Genomic DNA, 19686 nt, shown 5'->3' with positions numbered 1-19686 from the left:
TCTTACATACACTGGCAGTGCATGAATGATAAACGCAAACTTATATTACTCCATTTTCCAAGTGCTAACCTACCTAGTTTCTTAGTTCATCTGTAATTTATCCTTAATGCTTCTTTGATACATTCCTCATTAATTGAACTGTTAATTTCCCTACTCTGGGGGGGGGGGAAGGAGAAAGATGGCACTCATTTGTATAGAACACGTAAGATAGTCTGTCATTAAAAAACAGATTAGTCAGTGAGGTTGCGCTCCCCCTCCAAATACCTTTACTTTCTGCTTGATGTAGTTGATTTCCACCAACTAATTATATTTTAGCCCTCTAAATTTTGATTCCCTTTAAATCAGAGTTACAGTAAAGTAACTGATCTGTAAGTTATATTTAAATCAATATAATTATTTTAAACACCATTCTCTGAGTAACATTTTCATTTTATCATCCCTGTGGGAGCTTCCTCCATCTTTAAAAAGTGGACTCTGCATAGGTAGTTGGTTAGACTTTTACCAGGTGAGCATTGCTTTTCTCCTTCACCATTTTAAGTTCACTTTTCAACTTACCTCCTTTGAATAAATAATGTATTGAATAATAGTCAAGTAAAAGCTACCTCAACTGCCTATCCCCTTGCCTAGCTCTGATCTAAATGGATGATATGATCATGATGCTTTAGTGGCTGTCCAGGTGGTGGGTAATTTGAAGCCCCTCTTGAAGTTTGTTACAGTAACTTTTTAGTTTATTTTTGACCCTTTCTTTGATATTGATAGGTGTATTTGGTACCTTTTTTAAATTTGATTATATGGAAGTGACAAAAATGGTAGGTGAATATGTACTTTATAAATGTGATGGGAGATTTGGGGTAAATGACAATGTTACTGTAAAAAAAATCTGGAAATGACAGAGGAGAAAGAGGAATAAATGAGAATCCCCAAACCCAGAAACAATCCCTAATAGTATTCCTGCCTTTAACCATTTGAACAAAACTGTTTTGATTTTTGTACATAATTTTTTTATTCAGAGGGTAAATTAGTATCTATATCTCAGTATTTTTTTTAACATCGGTTGTTAACAGTATTAAAGTGTGTGTAGTTTCCACATTTTATTTTATAAAAGTTTACTAGATAAGTCGTCTGTTTTTTCACCATTATCATTCCAAATAAAAAATACTAGTATGTTGCTTAGTTTTGTTACTTTAAATGCAGCAAATGAGAGTCCTTTTATGTATTAGGGTGTTAAATTAGTCCGTATTGGAAGTTTCTAGGTTTGGGGAAAGCTAATGGCACCTGAAATGACAGTATCTGATTCTGTTTTGTGAATTAACTTTAAAAAAAAAATGAGTTCCTTTAATTGTATGTGGTACTGAATTCAAGGCTGAACAAAGACTGTGAAGAGCAGATTGGCAGGATTGTGGCCTGAGTTTACTCTGATCTCATGGTTAAAGTACAAATGACTGAGTGAGAAACCACTGAATGAATTTTTTTTTAAACAAAGTTTATTCTGAAATGTACCAAAAGCTTCAAGACAACACTATTCTAGCTATAGGTGACAACAGATGCTATGGCAGAGAATCCAGATGTTTAAACAGGAATGAAAATAAGGGTCACCATCACCTGAGGCACAAAGGAACAGCTTACTTTTTGCCAGATTTCTTAATTATACCGGTGGTCAGGGCATCCTTCCCCACGGCCTTCACTTTTAGTTTCTCCAGCTTATTTTCCTCTTACCTCCTTGGCCTGCTTCTTGGGCTGTTTAGGGAGCTTCTTGCTACTACCCCTTCCCCATACCATGCCATTGGAAGCAATGAATTAACTGTTTTTGAAAGCAAGTGAGACATGTAAAAATTCAGATTTGAGGGGGTTTTGTAGACTGAGAGTTTTGGGACAATTATAAAAGGAAAACCAGGGAAGCTAAGAGAGCCTTATGTAAAAGTTAAATTGGGAGTCACTAGAATTGTATAGAGCTAATCTTATCTGTAGGTTCTATTATGGTTGGTATCTGATGTTTGTTAAAAAACACCCGTCACAAATATAATGATTACAGTGAGCTATCTTAGGCTGTATAATTTTTTGTTTAAAGAAACCAGTATTGAAATTTGTTAAACAGGAATTTAAACCCCATCCTGATTTGTCCAATTGATATACACTTAGATATGATTTTTTTTGTACTTTAAGCACAATAAGAAAGGATGCTTTTGTATATTTTGTATATATACAAGTAATATTCAAAATTTCTTTTTTTCCTTTCCCTTCTCTAATTCCTAATGTTTTAATTTTGGTGTCTATAATTTGTTCTGGTGGCTGTAAGCATATAAATCATTTACTTTAAATGATGCGAGGTTGTGTTTCCAGTTTTATTTTGTATTTGTGTTTCTTGACTTTTAACTTTGAGATTTCAGCTTAAAGGTACTTTAACATAGCACATAATCCATTCTGTTCCTGTTTGCTTGTTTGTATTCCATGACAGGTTATAAACTCTTTGAGGGCTAGAGTCCGGTTTGTTCCCCAGTGTATTTCATTTACTGTAAGCAGTGCATGGCTTGTCATTAGATGTTTAATCAGTAGAAAGATTGGACTTAACACCAAATGTAAAAAACTGTTATCTTTGAGTAGTGAGATTTATTGCTGATTTTTAGTGGTAATCATTATCATTTTGAAAACTGAAATAAATTCCTAGAAGTAGAATATAAAGAAGACACAAGTCAGTACTTTCCCATAAGTGTAATCTCCCAGCCGTGCCTTGTGCCCTCTGCCTAGTTTTCAAAAATAAACCACTGGAATTCAAAAGCGTACGAGATAATGGTCCCCAAAGAAAGAGGTACTCTGAATGGAAAGACTTGGTTATGGTGTTCATCCAGTCTGAGGCGGCACTAGACGCTCTTGGGAATAAGAACTGTGCTGCTTCCCCCTTTTGAGGGATAAGGGAGATCAAGAAATAGAGACAGGAGATGCAAATGTTGGACATTACCAATAGTTGTTGGGAATTTATTTTTTTGCTGTTGTTAACTACTTTTTAATACATGTTGTTAATTTTCTTTATTCCCATATGTATGGCTCAGAAAATTTACAAAGATGACTTTTTAATAATTACTGTTCTTGTGTTTGCTTCCTTAGCATTTGACATTGTGCAGCAAAGAAATGGTTATGGAGAAGCCCAGTCCGCTGCTTGTAGGGCGGGAGTTTGTGAGGCAATATTATACTTTGCTGAATAAAGCTCCGGAATATTTACACAGGTAAATTGTAAATGGATTATTTTAGTATTTTTATTTAGATTTATTTTCTTGAATATCACTTTACATCTTGTCTTTCCTGTCTCATGAACCGACAGTATCTTGCAAACCATATCCAATATTTTAACCATCTGATGGCTCAAATCAGTATTTTTTAAGTTTTTTGATAAAATCCACAGTAAGAAAAACGCTTCACAACTTATTTCACATTTACACGTGTGCATGCATGTGCACAAAATTATATACTCTGGTACTTTGTATTTCGTTTTTTAAAAACCTTAGGCTTGACATCATCTTTTAAAAGTTCTCTATAGCAAAGTTAGGAAATGAATCCATTAAGTGATTATACTTGTGAAAATTTCTTCTGCTTGATCTGCAAAACAGTATTGCTTGGTAAAATAGCAACAGTAGCCTTGTTTATTATTTTGGTGAAAGTTGGATTTGTAAGCTTATTTTTTCCAGAGATTAAAATGAAATTAATTTATATTTTGAATATATTTATAGTTTTTGTTCTTCTGATATATTTTAGCAAGTGGAAGATAAGTGAGACTTTTGTAGGTATTAAACTTTGCAAGTGTTTGTTGTAGAAGACACTAGCCAAGTGAGTTAAATATAACTATCATATATAGTAGCTATAGGTCCTCTATGAGGATCCTGGGTTTTCTAGAGTTAGATTTTGCAATATGCCTTACATTATTAAGTGTGTAATATTCCATGTTTATTCCAGGAGATATTTTCATATAACTACCTCCTCCATACCCCAAAATGAATACCTGTACATTTCTCTAAATATAAAAATGAAGACATTCTTGTTGACAGTGCGTATGGTGGGGGTGTGTGTGTGTGGAATTAATAGGGCCTTTCATTATTTGAAATTTAGTCTTTACAATGTAAGTGTTAGCATTTTTAACAACCTTTTGTAGTCACAAAAAAGTAAAATTTAAAACAATTAGACTCTCCACCTTCAAACAGCAGCGTAAACTTGTTTTACATTTATTTAACTTATGAACCAATTTCTCTGTTAATGAAAATTTAGTTTGTAATTTTTCAGTTGTTAACACTAATAAATATTCTTACACGTGCATTTATTATATGCACCTTTCTAGTTATTTTCTTAGAAAAAGTTCCTAAAAATAGAATTGTTAAATCAAAGGCTTTTCTTATGCATGCTTATGTAAGGCAAACTATTCTCCAGAAAAATAATAGCAGTTTGCATACTTGCCAGTAGTATGGGAGAGGAAATCGTTTAAACTTGAAAATATGAGTAGCAGTTAAAAGCATGGACTCCGGAATCAGACTGTCCAGGTTTATGTCTTTGCTGCCCCATTTGATAGGTTGTGTGATCTTAGGGGAGTTAATTTAACCTCTCATGAGCCTCTAGTTTGCTCATTTAAATTGTGCTTATTTCATGAGGTTCTTAGGGTTAAATGAATCAATATATGAATTAATACGTTGAGGAGATTACTTGACGTGGAAATCTTAACATGTTTGATTACAATAGGAGTTGAATTCTCTATTAAAAAGTTAACTTCGCATGTTTGATAACCTTAGTTTAGAAAGATACTAGATACTAATTCTAATTGCTTTCGGTAATGCCATAGAAACATTATGTATGTACGAGTGGTATAAAAATATTAACAAGAAATTGGATGTTGAAATAATGTAGATTTTTTTAGTAGTCTCTGAATTATTTCAATTTTAAATCAAACTAAACTTTTAATCTAAGCCTTTGCAAGAGTTAGTAATTGTTTGAAACTGAGTAGAATGTTAAGCAGCATCTAATTCCCAAACAAATCTAGATAATTGAGTTTTTGTGTCTAATGGGGGGAAAATGGGTCAATTACCATACCATCAGTATTTAGAATGTATTTTGAATATCTCATTCTTCCACTTACCAAAAACAGATGTGATGAGAATTAGATGAACATAGCTAATTGACTATATCATTGTGCCAGGCATACTAAGAATTTTATGTGTCATTACTCATTTAATCTTTACGAAAACCCTGTGAGATAGTAGTTACTGTTCCATTTTATAACCCAGGAAAGTGAACTTAAAGACCATAAGTATGCTCAAGATTACACAACTTATGAGTGAAGGAGCCGGACCTAGAAATTAAGTCTGTTTGACAGCAGAACTATACTGCCTCTTAGACTTCTCTTAACAAGTAAATGTTAATCATTATCAATGGTTTTACAGGTTTTATGGCAGGAATTCTTCCTATGTACATGGTGGGGTAGATGCTAGTGGGAAGCCCCAGGAGGCTGTTTATGGCCAAAATGTAAGTCTCAGTTTCATATACATTTTAGATTTTTGTGTGTGTGTTAAGGTAGAGATTTCAAAAATAGCTTTCTTGTGCCCATTAATTTCTTTTTGAATGTGATTATTAGTTGTAACTAGAATTTATGTTGACAATAATTGTCGATTATGCTTTGAGTTCTTACAAACATTTTGTGTTAAAACACGGTATTATATTGGGGTGGATACAAAGGAGAAGGTGGGATGTTTTATATCCTTGATGTAGTTTATACATGAAACAGTTGAGACAGTGTATTAAGTTTATACAAAATGTGGACTAAACCTTATGTTACAGGAATACATAGAAGTATGTGCTCTTTATAGAGACTTTGTAGAGGATGTGGGACTTCAGCTAGATTCTGAATTACTGCATTTGACCTTACCACACGAGAAAATTGAAAGTAGAAGAAATGGCATCAGCAAACACACAAACAGTAAAGTAAAATTAGGTGTGAGGTCAAGGAGTAGTTAGTACATTTTGAATGACTAAATACTTAATACAGAATAGTGGGAGAAAGCAGTATAAAGCCCATATTACTGCAATAATATGAGACAGCCATTGTGATTTCTTGTATAGAGAGGTGACATGGTGAATGTGGTGGTTTAGGAACATCATTCAGGCAGTAACACGTACCATTGTGGAATGGATTTGAATGAGGCAGAAAAATTAAGTAAATATTCGACATGTTGTGAGGAAGTCAGTGAAATTCTGTTGTAGTATTGTATGGGTAATGCAGTATCACAAGAGTTTGTATTTCCTCCCCTCCTTCTCTTAATAAAGGATATACACCACAAAGTATTATCTCTGAACTTCAGTGAATGTCATACAAAAATTCGTCATGTGGATGCTCACGCCACCCTTAGTGATGGGGTCGTTGTCCAGGTCATGGGTTTGCTGTCTAACAGCGGGCAGCCAGAGCGGAAGTTCATGCAGACCTTTGTTCTGGCTCCTGAAGTGAGTGTTCATTTCACTTAATTTACTTTATGTGATTTTATTTGGCTGTTTTTAGTTGCTTCATGTGTCTAACAAGTTTCTTCTGACCAGTTTAGATATACATGTAGCTTTTTTGAGAAATTTGTACTGGACCTATTGATATAATTTGAGGGTGTGTGTGTGTGTGTGTGTGTGTGTGTGTGTGTGTGTATGCATGCTTTGATTATTTGGAAGGTAAAGTCAGATACTGATACAAATGTGTAAATGGATGATGAAGATTACAGTAATAATACAAAAAATATGTCATGTTTAGTAGGGTACGTATGAAACAAAATGGAAAAGTTCCATTTGTTAATTGGTTCTGGTTCTCCTACATTGAGTAACCATTTTTGAGTTCCAATATTTGAATGATCTTCTATAGTATATTAACATCATAGCCTGTTCAACTTTGGAAAATTATATTGAGTCCACGTTATTTCTATAGTATTAAAATAGAAATTGCATATGCCATGTAATTTGTTTTTTTATGTTATGCCACATTTATGGGTATTTATGGCATATTTGGATGTTGTTTTTTCTATAGGGGTCTGTTCCAAATAAATTTTATGTTCACAATGATATGTTTCGTTACGAAGATGAAGTATTTGGTGATTCTGAACCAGAACTTGATGAAGGTGAGGTTACTTTCAGATGGAAGGGTTCTGTCAGTACTCCTTACGGACATGAAACTTAACAGAAATGTCCCTATATGGTAATGAGTCAAAATCCCTCTTTTCTTTTTTTTTAAATTTTCATTATAAATGATATGGGTGTTCATTATATGACCTTATATAAAAATCAGACATAGAAAGTGACAAAATTCCCCTCAATCTCATTCTCTGTGGATAACCAAGAGTTTGGCGTGCCTATTACGGAATTTTGTTGGATACTATACTTACCAATATTTACTTTTATAAAAGTGAAATTATGCTGGCTCAAAGTTTGTTTTGGTTTTTACACTGTATAATTTTATCATTATTGCTCTATCGAATAGATGTGACAAAGGAAACAGAGTTATGGCTTTAATATAATTTATTTCCTACCCTTTTCTTACTAATAGTTTTTTTTTTTAATAGGGTAAATACCAAACTTCATCTTGCTTATTCTTCTGTTTTTTTAAGAGAAATGGGAGTATTGCAAATGAATTGCCTTTGTAAGAATATGCCATTTTTATACTATCATATCACTACCATAGACATTAAAAATATGTATATCAAATTGTGTGTAAAGCCTCTCAAAAACGATGTGGTGTATTATGTATTGTCAGAATCAGAGGATGAAGTAGAAGAGGAACAAGAAGAAAGGCAACCATCTCCAGAACCTGTACAAGAAAATGCTAACAGTGGTTATTATGAAGCTCACCCTGTGACGTAAGAATAGTGTTTGCAAGGCTAAATTTGGTCTAAACTGTAACGCAGGTAGTTGTAAAGTGGTTTTTATTCCTAGAATTATTGTTGGAAGTAAATTTTTGATAAAGTGATCTATCAGGCCAGTGTTTCAGTACTTACTATGCAAGAAGTTTGGAAATAATTGTTTTATTTAATTAAAAAATCGAACACAGTTTTGGCCCAAAACTGATCACTTACTGATAATGCAGAGCATTTGGGACAACACAAAGAGGGAGCATTTTATTTTATTTTTATAAACATGGGATTTATTTATAGTTAGTACTAAAGCAAACATTTTTAATAATCCAGTTTTAAAACAGAGAAAAGCCTGTGCTTGAGTGTTATTCCCTTCTGCCTTCTAGTTCTTGTTGGACTTTTGCTTCAAAACAGCTTATTACTAGTTATGTCCATTAGATTGGAGAAATAACTGAATTTTATCTTGTTTGAATTGATCATTTCACTCACACTGAAAAGTGAATGAAATATTTTATTGTAGTAATGGCATAGAGGAGCCTTTGGAAGAATCCTCTCATGAACCTGAACCTGAACCAGAATCTGAAACAAAGACTGAAGAGCTGAAACTGTCAGTGGAGGAGAAGAACTTAGAAGAATTAGAGGAGAAATCTACTTCTCCTCCTCCTGCCGAACCTGTTTCTCTGCCACAAGAACCACCAAAGGTTAGATCAGATGAACACTTTAATCTATAACAGCACACTTTCGTATTTGATGCCATTAATGAAGCATGACCTTTGTTCTGTTATGTTAAATTGTTTAATACAGTTGAACTGCTTTTTTTTATGTATATAAAAGAAGCTGTGGGTTTTTTGTAATCCCAAGGAAATCCCACCTCCCCACCCCCCGAAATACCCTTCAGAGTGAAATTTAAGACTCTTTGTATGCAGTGTTTAGTACCTTACATGAAATTATTCAGGTCCACGTATAAAGCTGAGAGTTACTGTTCCATTCTGTATTAAGTCCTCTACGCATGGATGCAAGGAGTCATGCGATTTCCCAACAAACAAGTTGGCCTATTATTAAAAGAAGAGGTACCTGTTATTTCTGGTTTAAATGGGAACACTTTCCTTACTAGACCAATTAAACTATCTTGGAAATATGAGTGACACCCATAGTGTATCATTTAAGCCTATCTAAAACTTCTTTTATCTTTCTATAAAGGCAACAGGTTCAAGTGTATTTGGGTAGTGAGAGGAAGAGATTCCTTGTTTAATTTGTGAATGTTTGTTAAAGTTTCCAGCTAGTCCTTTCTTCTTTCCTATTCTTCCCCTTCCCCTCAACACCATCACACACCCTATTTTTCTCTAAAAGGGGAAAGAAATTGGTTCTAATAGGCTCTTATTTTTCTAGCATGTGTAGTTGTTAGTGGTTTTGTTTGCCACTTGCTCATCTACTGAGAGCATATAGGAACTTGATTGTGGATTTGTTTAGTATTTCAGACAAAACCGTCAAATAATCTTGCATAATGAGATTTTGAAAACTGGCACATAGACTGGCATGTGTGTGTGTGCCTCTCTTTTAGGAGTCCTCCAATATAGAGCAAATAGATTAGAAATGAAAAGAAAATATATATTTGGAAGTTTCCCTATAGGAATGTTGGTGGTTTTCCATGATTAGTAGTCTAGGTTTGTTGCATTTCCTGCAGGCTTTCTCCTGGGCTTCAGTGACCAGTAAAAACCTGCCTCCTAGTGGTACTGTTTCTTCCTCTGGAATTCCACCCCATGTTAAAGCACCAGTCTCACAGGTAACCAATCTGTGAACACATTGGATTGTATCCTTGTTACATTGCCAATTGCTTATCTTTTTTATACTTTTTTAAATGAGTCAATCACAAATTGTGGATTAAATATACAAAACATTGTATTAAATGTCAGTGCACCCACTTTAAATGCCAAATCTCCATTCATCATCTACATGGGTGGTATTTGGGGCTTGGGTGTGTGAAATACAGATTAAGTTGGTTTTACCAACAAATATATACATATATGTTTGTAAAGGCTTCTTCAATAACCAAAAAAAGTTCCTTTTTAAGTTTTAAATTTTATTTAGCAAAAATATTAAGGAAGAAATTTGGAAAGGCACCAAGTAGTGTGGCCTTATAAAGAGTCACTGTATTTAAAAAATAGAATACTTTTCAAAATACACTGCCTAAGCTCTCTGACTATAAGTGGTTCACACCGTTTAATTGAAGCCTGTACCAACTTACGACTGTAGTGTTCACCTTAACTGATCATTCCAGTATTCTGCTTTTTGTCTGTTTGTCATCTTACCCATTTCAGAGCTTTCAAAACATTGAACATAAGACACTGGCTACTATATTAGGTAAAGTTCTGAATTAACTAAGTTTAAATAAAGTTTATAAAGGGTGTGCAGTTCTTTTCCCTACCTTTTGAGGTAAACTTCATTCTACTGGAAAATTTACATTTAAAAAGGTTAGTGCACATACAGTTGTTTGTTACATACCTGACTGCTGTAAACAGTGAAACTTTGAGGTTTCAAAAGTGGCTAGTAATTATAAGACAGTCTTTCTGGTGTCGGTACACATAATCAGGTACATAATAGGTATACGTGGCCTCGTGATACCTGTTGGTTTTTTGGTTTTTTTTTAGTTAGTTATTCAGGAAATGTTGAGTAATTACCTCATCACAAACCAGGATTCTATCCTATCTTAATAAAGAAAATTAATTTGCCAAGTATTGATTGTGCTTTTCAACCCATCTGATAGGTGACTTCTGGATTTGCTTTGAAATGCTTGATTTTCAGATTTTCATTTGGAGTCTTTTGGATTGTTACTTCATTTCAGAGAATTTTCTACATTTAAACTTAACTGCTATTTAAAAGTTAAACTAGCTTATGCTTCTTATATACTAGGCATTGTCAAAGCACTTTATGTTCATTCTCGTCTAATCCTCATAACCACTCTGTGAGGGTGGTTATTATTATTCCTTTTTCACAGTTAAGTAAATTGAGACCTAGAGTACCTCCCCTAAGTTCAGACAGGTGTATAAGTATTAGGGCTAGGCTTTGAATTCATGCAGTTGGACACCATGCACACCAGACTCATGCAAACCTATAGGTTTCTTTGTACCTTTAGAAGGGAATGTATGGAAAGTATCTCTATTGACATCAGAGCAGAAGAGTACTGTATTTTAAGGCATGTCAAAATTACATACTACATTAGATCTTAGCCTCTTGCCCAGAGGGAAAATTTTTTTTCTTTTAATTGTTGAAGTTTTTGAATTGTAGGAGACTAGTTTGCATTTCCCAACCCACACTCCTCTTAAAACAAAAAATTTAAATGTTTATAATTTAAACTTGAAATTTCTGATCTCTGTAAGCTGTATTTAGAATGGATTCATGAGTTTTTCACTTGACTTAATAATACACCCTTCAATTTTATTTTACTTTGGTATAATATTCATTTCCTTTAACATTTTTAGCATAGATTATTAATAAAAGAATTTAATTCTAAGGTATTGGTAGGCATTAATTTAGAAGTAGGTAAGTTAATAGCTTGGTAAGAAAGATTTTGTCTGGAAATTGATTAGTTCATCTAAATAGCTTATGTTAAATTTAAGGACTTTTTTATTAGTTGTGCCTTTATCTGTTATTGACGTGATTTGATGGTTCCATTTTTATTTCATATTCTGTTTGATTTTCATTCGTGGGATTTGTAATGTGAGTGCACTTTCTGGTTACCTGGAAGTAATTTTAAGGCCCTAAAATAGTATGTGGTATATTACCCGTTTATGTCATTGGAGTAAATTGTTTTAATCATGAAATTGAACCTGAAGAATTTAAAAGTACATAGCTGGCTTAATTGACATATATTAATCAGCCATTGAAAGGATTTTGTTAGGTTTTTGGTTTCATATTTTTCTTGCATTGGCATCATCAGATACATACTAAAAGGTTGCTAAGTCAGTGTATGAATTATTTATAAGATTGTTGAAAATATTTAAATTTATGTTTTCACTTTGAAATCCTTAAAGGATAATGAAGAACTTTTCTGTTTTGCTACTTGTAGTTATTTTTATTTGGGTAATCTGTTTTGAAAAGAATTTGAATCAGTCAGGGTACCTCAAGTTCTTTGATAACATTTGGATTGAATGAGTGAGGTTTTTCTGAGACTTTTACATTAAAAGGTACATTTGCTATTTTTTAAATTTCCTAAACATGCTAGCTGCATCAAAACCTTGTTAGAGTACCTCTGTTCTTTAATTGTGTATCACATTCATGCTCATGTTGCATTTTTAGGCTCCCTTAGTTGAAGTTTCTAAGTTGATGCCTTTTCTAGGCATCACATTAGGGGTCAAAATATCTTACAGGAACTGTCTCAGGTCTGTAACTTAGGTTCCTTGTCAGGCGTAGAACATTCTTCTACCTGTTCTGAGTTCGAGAACTATAAATGTAACTTAATTTTAAATGAATCAGTAGTTACTAAACATCTATATCTAACAGCACTGTTTTGGTTCTTTGGATGGTGTAGAAATAAATTAAGATATGGTCTCGATAGAAATAAATACATATAAATAACTGAAAAAACTGGAGAAAGTTAAAATTAAAAAAAAAAAATTTTAACTAGCAAAATTCTAGAACATGGGAAGCAACTTCATCATGTTGAAAGAAATGGGAAATCTACATGGAAGAAAATAGAATTTGGGAAAAGGCAGGCAAATCTGTTAAAAACTGGTAGGATAGGAATTATAGTGGTTACAGGGGGGAATATCTTTTATAATTACCATTTTTGAAGGAAGCATAACTGTATCAAAATTTGTCCTTGCCAATTATAATATCTCAGTTATATAAATGATGAAAGTTTGAGTCACTGTCTGGACTGAAGTCCTCAGAGATGATCAGCCATAAGACAACACTAAAATTACTAGCTTTCAGGCTTGAGGAGATGTTCTTCATATCCTGCTGAGGTTTTCAGCATCCTTTGAAGGTGCATATATTTTTATCTCTTCCTTGGACCATAAATGTGTGGGCGTAGACAGCCTGAAGATGTTGGGAATGCTGAAATTACCATTGTATTAAGGAAAAGGTATTTATTTTTCAAACGAGTAATTAGCAAAAAATGCATTAAAATTTTTAAATAGCTAAATATACAAAAATATGAAAAAGGTAATAGATGTGGATGTTATTGTTTTAAAAATAATTACTTTAATTATACGTGTTTAATTCATAGTTAGCAGAAACTTTTGGAAGACATCTTAAATGTCCTATTACTCCCCGTCACCCCGAAGAAGCAGTTAAGGAAAATTGTTGGGGTCAGTCCTTAAATAAATGTATACAAACAATAGAAAGTTAAAGGACTTCTTTGACTATTTGAGATGCTATATACACATTCCTATCTTGACTTGAAAGTAGTATTTTTAGGTGCTAGAGTAAGCTTGTATTATTTTAAACTATCAAAATACTGTTTTTCAATATTTATTTATGGGGCAGGGCTTAGAGGGTATTGCTGAGCACTTAAATTTGAAGGGCAGCAAACAAGAAAATTAGAAAGTATGTGTCTTATATTCTTGTCTTCCTAAGATAAAGATGGCTTTTTCTTTTGTATGTGTGTTTACATGGAGTGGCTCATCTTGCATTTTTGTAATTTTTGTAGCAATACGTTTTATGCTGTCTCAATGTGGGTGTAACTTTATTTTTTAGATGTGGTTGTAAAAAACAGCTTATTGTGAGTTATATATATATATATATATGGCCTTTAGTGGGAAATCAATACCTACCCTACAGTCCTAGATTGGTACAGAATATCTATAAAAAATTATTTTTCATGTACGTAGGACACTATGTTAAAAATATTCTAAACTTAAAATTACCATTATGCCTGTTAGTGACTTGTTGATAGTTTCTTTAGTTGGTTTTTCTCCTAGAATGTGTTTCTTTATAATTTGTTTTTTTCCCTTGTATTTTATAATGTGTTTTTTCCCCCTTGTATTGTAGCCGAGAGTTGAAGCTAAACCTGAAGTTCAGTCTCAGCCACCTCGAGTTCGTGAACAACGACCTAGAGAACGACCTGGTTTCCCTCCTAGAGGACCAAGACCAGGTAAGTCAGTCCCCCTTTTTGTAGCCTTTAGAATTTAGCATTTAGTACCTGAAAAGTTACAAAAGACTGAACCTAAAAAAATCTATAATGTGTTTCATACGCAAATTCTTTTATTTTCAACATGCTTAAAGGTTTAAGTAACCTGCTAAAAAGACAGTGTGGGACAAAACAACTAACTTTTAGGGGAGGATTAGTTGAGATGCCAGAGAGACATGAATTTGGAAGGTGTAAAATAATTTTGAGACAAATATTGTTTGGTTATTGTCACTGGTTCTAAGAATTCAGAACCGAGCTGCCAATAACCTACTCTCTTACTTAGCACTCTTATCTCTTCACAGATAAAAAATAAGCACACCCTGATTCTTCTTATTTTGATTGTCTTAGGTTTTAAGTAAGTTGCCATGATTTTTGACTTGTTTCCATTGTTAGCTAACCTATGTAGCACCTCTGTTTGAATTCTATAAGTATGTTTAGATTGATTTTGGGAGGAGGTGGGAGATAGTATACGTCAAATTTAGAATATGTCATTTTTCCCACAAAAGTGAAATAAATGGTATGTTTCTAAACCAGAAGTCATGGGAGCTAGGTTTCTCCTAGTTTTGCCACTGAGTGAGTTTATGATCTTATGTGAGACCCTTAAATTATGAGCTTCTCTTATGCCATTCAGTTATTACACAAATTTTTCTTGTGCAGTGCCTTTCTTATATGACTGACTGTGTTCCTTGTGTTAGTGGGAGGATCAAATAAGATTTGTATGTGTGTGTGTATGAACACAACATAAAAGGCCGTGTACATGAGGTATTATTACTGTTAAATTTACTAATTTGACCGTAATTTCATACAATCAAAGATTAAGAAATTTGTGAATTTCAAAATACTAAACAAATATATCTCACTATTTGAAATTTATTTGGCTCCTGGGTGATGGCAAGAGTTTGGTTAAGGAGGAATACTTATACTACTAACATTTGACTTTCACATAATCGGATACATAGATCTAGAAGAAGGGACTTGAGCAATCGAGTCTATACCCTCACTTTACACTTTAGTGTCGTGTTTTCTAACTAACCTACTAATGATAGGCACTTCCACCTCTGTTCACGGAGCTCACTATCTTGTTAAACTGAAACAGGAATATTAATAGTAAGTGATTTTTTTTTCATTCATTGCTTTGAACTAGTTTTTATATGACATTGTAAACTTCAATATCTGTACTTTTCCGTTTCTTAGGTAGAGGAGATGTCGAACAGAATGAATCTGACAACCGTAGAATAATTCGTTATCCAGACAGTCATCAACTTTTTGTTGGTAACTTGCCTCATGATATTGATGAAAATGAACTGAAAGAGTTCTTCATGAGTAAGTAGCTTAGTTTGCTTTGTTGTAAAATTAGCAGGAGGATAATAGACCTTTTTTGTAATGTAATTAGAATTTTCTTAAACCATTCATCTGTATATACTTTGTATATTTCCAGGTACTAATCAGTTATCAGAAGGGAGTAGAAGGCTAGATCACATGTTTCCCAGTGACTGTACTTAGTGTTGGCTGTCCTGATTCTATAGAGGTTAGAAGAAAGAGCTGGATAAATCAGACTTAAATTTGAAAAGGGGATTCATTTGGCAAATACAAGTCAGACATAGAAATGTCATTGTCTTTCTAAAACTGTACAGGTAACTTTCCTTTTGAAAAGTCTAATAAAGATGCTGAAGTCAAACAAAACAAGCAGTCCAACTAGTTGTTGGTATCTTAGGTAAAAGACCTATATTGAGTGAATGTACCTTAATTGTCATTGGATGTAGCCGTTTGCAACTTTTGAAATGGATCGAGAAGATTAAGGTTATTCATCCTGAACAATTAAGGCCACAAAGGATTCTGTTAAAATATTTAACCTCTGGTATAATGTATATTTTCACAGGTTTTGGAAACGTTGTGGAACTTCGCATCAATACCAAGGGTGTTGGGGGAAAGCTTCCAAATTTTGGTTTTGTGGTTTTTGATGACTCTGAACCAGTTCAGAGAATCTTAATTGCAAAAGTAAGTGACCTACAGGGCATAATTCAAGATAATTCAAGCCTTTATTATTCCTGTTGTATATAATATTAATTTGGTATATTTTAAAAGCATATAGAATCCTTTTTAATGGTAAAGCTAAAAATAGTTCACTATGAAATGGTATTAATGCAAAGAATAAAGATTTGTTAGTAGTTTTAAAGTCTGAGATGTAGGTCATTTTAAATTTGTTCCTTAGAATTTTCTTACTTACATATGCAAGGTAATACTTTGCTATTGCTGTCTAACCTGCCCATGTAAATCTTTTTCTCCCCCTTTAAAGCCAATTATGTTTCGAGGGGAAGTACGTTTAAATGTGGAAGAGAAAAAAACAAGAGCTGCAAGAGAGCGAGAAACCAGAGGCGGAGGTGATGATCGCAGGGATATTAGGCGCAATGATAGAGGTCCTGGTGGTCCACGTGGTATCGTGGGTGGTGGAATGATGCGTGACCGGGATGGAAGAGGACCTCCTCCACGAGGTGGCATGGCACAGAAACTCGGCTCTGGAAGAGGAACCGGGCAGATGGAAGGCCGCTTCACAGGACAGCGTCGCTGAAGCCCCCTTGTTGGCAAAGTCTTGGCAGTGGTACATTATTCATCGTGTTTGCATTCTTGTTAATTTTTTTTGGCTTTGGAATGTGACACAGCCTTTTTGATCATTTCTTTGATGTGAAAAGCATCTTTTGGTTATGAGTTAAATTGAGGTGGACATTATTTCCCCAATTTCACAACAAGATTCACATTATTAATTTATAAATCTAGACTTGGAGAATTAAGGACTGAGGAATGACCATATCTTAAACTATCTACAACAAAATGAACTTTTTAAAAGGACATGCCCAAATGAATTCAGGTCCTTTGAGTCAAAAAAAATCCTCTGCTGCACATTTTGTTTGTGTTACTGTTTTTGCCTGTTAATCTTGGAAACACAAATAGTGCAATTTGTGCAATTGGAGAATCTTGCCTTTTTTCGTGGCTCCCCCTAAAAATGCAAACCAACAGAAACTTGTTACGCGCTCATCACAATGCACTAATGGGTACTCTGAACTCATTAACGTTGACATCTGCAACAGGAGGCGACGGGGGGAAAGTATTTCATCTTTTTTCCAGTAGAGAATAGTTTGTGAAATGATGAGGGCATTTTATCTGCTTGCTGTGACCAGCGTGTGTACACATAAACCTTAACAAGACTACAAGTATATTCCAGAAGGAGATCATTTAGTTATGAACTAAATAACACAAATCAGAACTTCAAATGTCATGGTCTTGAATATTAGACCAGATTTAGTAGCTCCATATCTAAGGTTTTTCTCCCTGCCCCTCTTGAGTACAGGGATGGCTGGCTGCTCAACACACTCCTCCTCCCAATTTTCCTTTCTTTAAGCTGTGTACAGTGAAAATTGTCTTTACTGTATGTTTGTTCTCTGGTAATGTAATAAGCATGATGGTGCCTTCTATTAATACATCATTCCAGTCTTGCTGGTAATTTTGTACAGTATAGTGTATGAATTGCTGTGCTGCAAAGCCAAACAGCTGCAAAATGTTGAAAAATCATTGAAGTGTATAAAAATTGCAGTATCTTTAAAATCAGTAAAATTGACTAGCATATTATTTACCTTGTTCTTCAGTTAACAACGATGTGTTCTCTGTGTGGAGGAGGGAAAGGGAAGGAGGAAGTCGGTTATTTGAGTAAGTCTCTTGACTTTTAGCATAAATGTGAACGGTGACACGTATCACTTGAGGTGCTTGGAAAAGTCTGTCAACTTGATGTACATTTTTAGTGACATTTTAAAAGCAGTCAGATTCCATAAATGGCAAGTAAACCTGAAGTGAGGATACTGCAATTTTCAGAGAAAAGAACAGCAGCTCTTAAGTGTTTGCATTTTCTATTTGGGGGGCAGGGAACTGTCATTCATTTTGCACAATTCTTGAACTGATGTCAGCACCCAAGTGGCTCTGAATTTAAGTCTGGGATGACATCTTTTATTTTTACATGAATCTCTAAACAATTCTGTGAGCAAAGTTTATAGCTGCTGGATTATTGTCTGTCTTTATAGCAAGTTCCAGTAAACCACAAGTATGGCAAAGGATTTTCAATTTTATGCTTGAAGCATTTGGTAAATACCTGATACCAGTTTCTGATGTTTCAGGCTAGGAGTGGGGAAAATAAGTGTGACCACTTAAAGCTGCTTGTTAGCGTGGAAGACTTCTCCATTCTATCTTGGTAAAAAACAAACAAAAAATGCACTTGACATAATAGCAAACTAGTTTTGAATTACGAAACTTCTTGCTATTTAGTAAATTAGCAAATGATGCACATATTTTGTTTTTCATGTACTGGGCAATATAAGTAAAATTAAATGTCTCCTGTTTTCCCTTGAATGGGGTCTTCCATGTTTGAGGAAAAAGTCTTGCACTATTGCATATATTTTGGGGACACAGATATCTCAGTTTCCATTTTGGGGGGCATAAGGATTTTTCTTTTTCCTGTTTAAAACACTTTATACTTTCTAATGTATAGTACTTGAAGTTCTTACCAGAAAATTGAGTTTTGAAGCCTTTATTCAAACTACTTTTAAATAAGTGGTTTGTCGTTTTTTAAAATGTATTTTTCCTTTACTCTTTTATTTTTTTTCTCCTTCTCATTTTACGTATATAAAATTTGCAATCCAGGATATTGCCCTGCCATTCATGAAAAGTGTTCTGGCACCAAAAGTAATGGCAAATGTTAAGTGTAATAGACAATTAGAAGAAAGAGCCATTCAGCTTCAGTCTTTACGTACCATGAATAAAACATTAAAACATCACATGGAGAAGTTTACATGGTGATTGTTCACCTGCAGTACTGTGGACTTTTAACATTTTGTCCCCTTTTCAGTGAACCAGAGTAAAAATACTCATCTACCATTACCGTTATTTGCTGGGTTTTTTTTTGTTTGTTTGTTTTTCTGTTTTGATGGTAATATTCTATCCTTATGACACTATTGCAACCAAATTGGCTTTACCATCTTGGCTTTAGTAGGTATAGAAGAAAATGGATTACCATCTTTATTGCTGTAATGTGTTAAGCATTATATGCTAGTAGAATCTAGTTTAATTGTTTCAGGTGGAAAGGATTCTTTCAGTTTCCATTTTGAATGTGTTTGGACTAAACAAACAATAAACTACTGATGTCTGCAGCATTTACCTGTCCCTAATTTAATCTGTAGGTTTGTGTTCCAAAATATTTTCTCCCAATACATTTCACACAACCTAAGTAAAAATAAGGAATTGTTCTAAAGCCAACTGTTTATTATTTGTGAAATTTGATGTATAAAAAAGTAAAACATTTAAGTATTCTTGGAACATTATTAAGAGATCTATCCCAGTTCAGTTGGATAGCTGTCTGCAAGTTAAAAGAATGTTAGAACAAAATAATAAGTAGTAAGGAAGGTGAGAATGATCTAAAGCAGACTACTCAACATTTATTAAAAATAAAATCTTGGGTTTTCCAAAGGATTGCTACCTCACATCTTAGAAGAAAAGGGATGGGAAGTTTGAGGTTATCTGAAGTTACGGACATGACCCAATTCAGAAAGTGAAACAAATTTTTGACAGGCTCTAAAAGAATATTAAAGGAGAAATAATTGTTTAATCATATTTATGAATATATACTTCAAAGAAAAAATGAGGTCCTAAAGCATATGTAAT

The 19686-nt window shown here is 33.8% G+C and overlaps 1 protein-coding gene across 3 annotated transcripts in view; it reads left to right on the top strand.

Moving 5' to 3' along the window:
- Nucleotides 1–19178, top strand: part of G3BP2 (G3BP stress granule assembly factor 2) — a 71529-nt gene extending 52351 nt beyond the window's left edge. For 2 of the 3 annotated variants that reach the window (XM_033106005.1, XM_033106004.1), the window contains exons 2-12: nt 3103–3221; nt 5418–5499; nt 6298–6471; nt 7034–7124; nt 7757–7859; nt 8374–8554; nt 9538–9636; nt 13845–13947; nt 15178–15306; nt 15863–15981; nt 16280–19178. In XM_033106005.1, the coding sequence (XP_032961896.1) occupies nt 3127–3221; nt 5418–5499; nt 6298–6471; nt 7034–7124; nt 7757–7859; nt 8374–8554; nt 9538–9636; nt 13845–13947; nt 15178–15306; nt 15863–15981; nt 16280–16552 (1449 nt within the window). In that variant the 5' untranslated portion in view covers nt 3103–3126 and the 3' untranslated portion in view covers nt 16553–19178. The remainder of the gene's footprint in view (nt 1–3102; nt 3222–5417; nt 5500–6297; nt 6472–7033; nt 7125–7756; nt 7860–8373; nt 8555–9537; nt 9637–13844; nt 13948–15177; nt 15307–15862; nt 15982–16279) is intronic. The other variant, XM_033106006.1, reaches the window with a different exon arrangement.
- Nucleotides 19179–19686: the final 508 nt, after the last annotated feature.

This window comes from Rhinolophus ferrumequinum, chromosome 5, assembly GCF_004115265.2.
Source record: "Rhinolophus ferrumequinum isolate MPI-CBG mRhiFer1 chromosome 5, mRhiFer1_v1.p, whole genome shotgun sequence".
In the NCBI taxonomy this organism is placed as follows: Eukaryota; Metazoa; Chordata; class Mammalia; order Chiroptera; family Rhinolophidae; genus Rhinolophus; species Rhinolophus ferrumequinum.
Note: the sequence above shows the minus strand (reverse complement) of the source record. Positions and strands in the feature narration are given on the sequence as shown.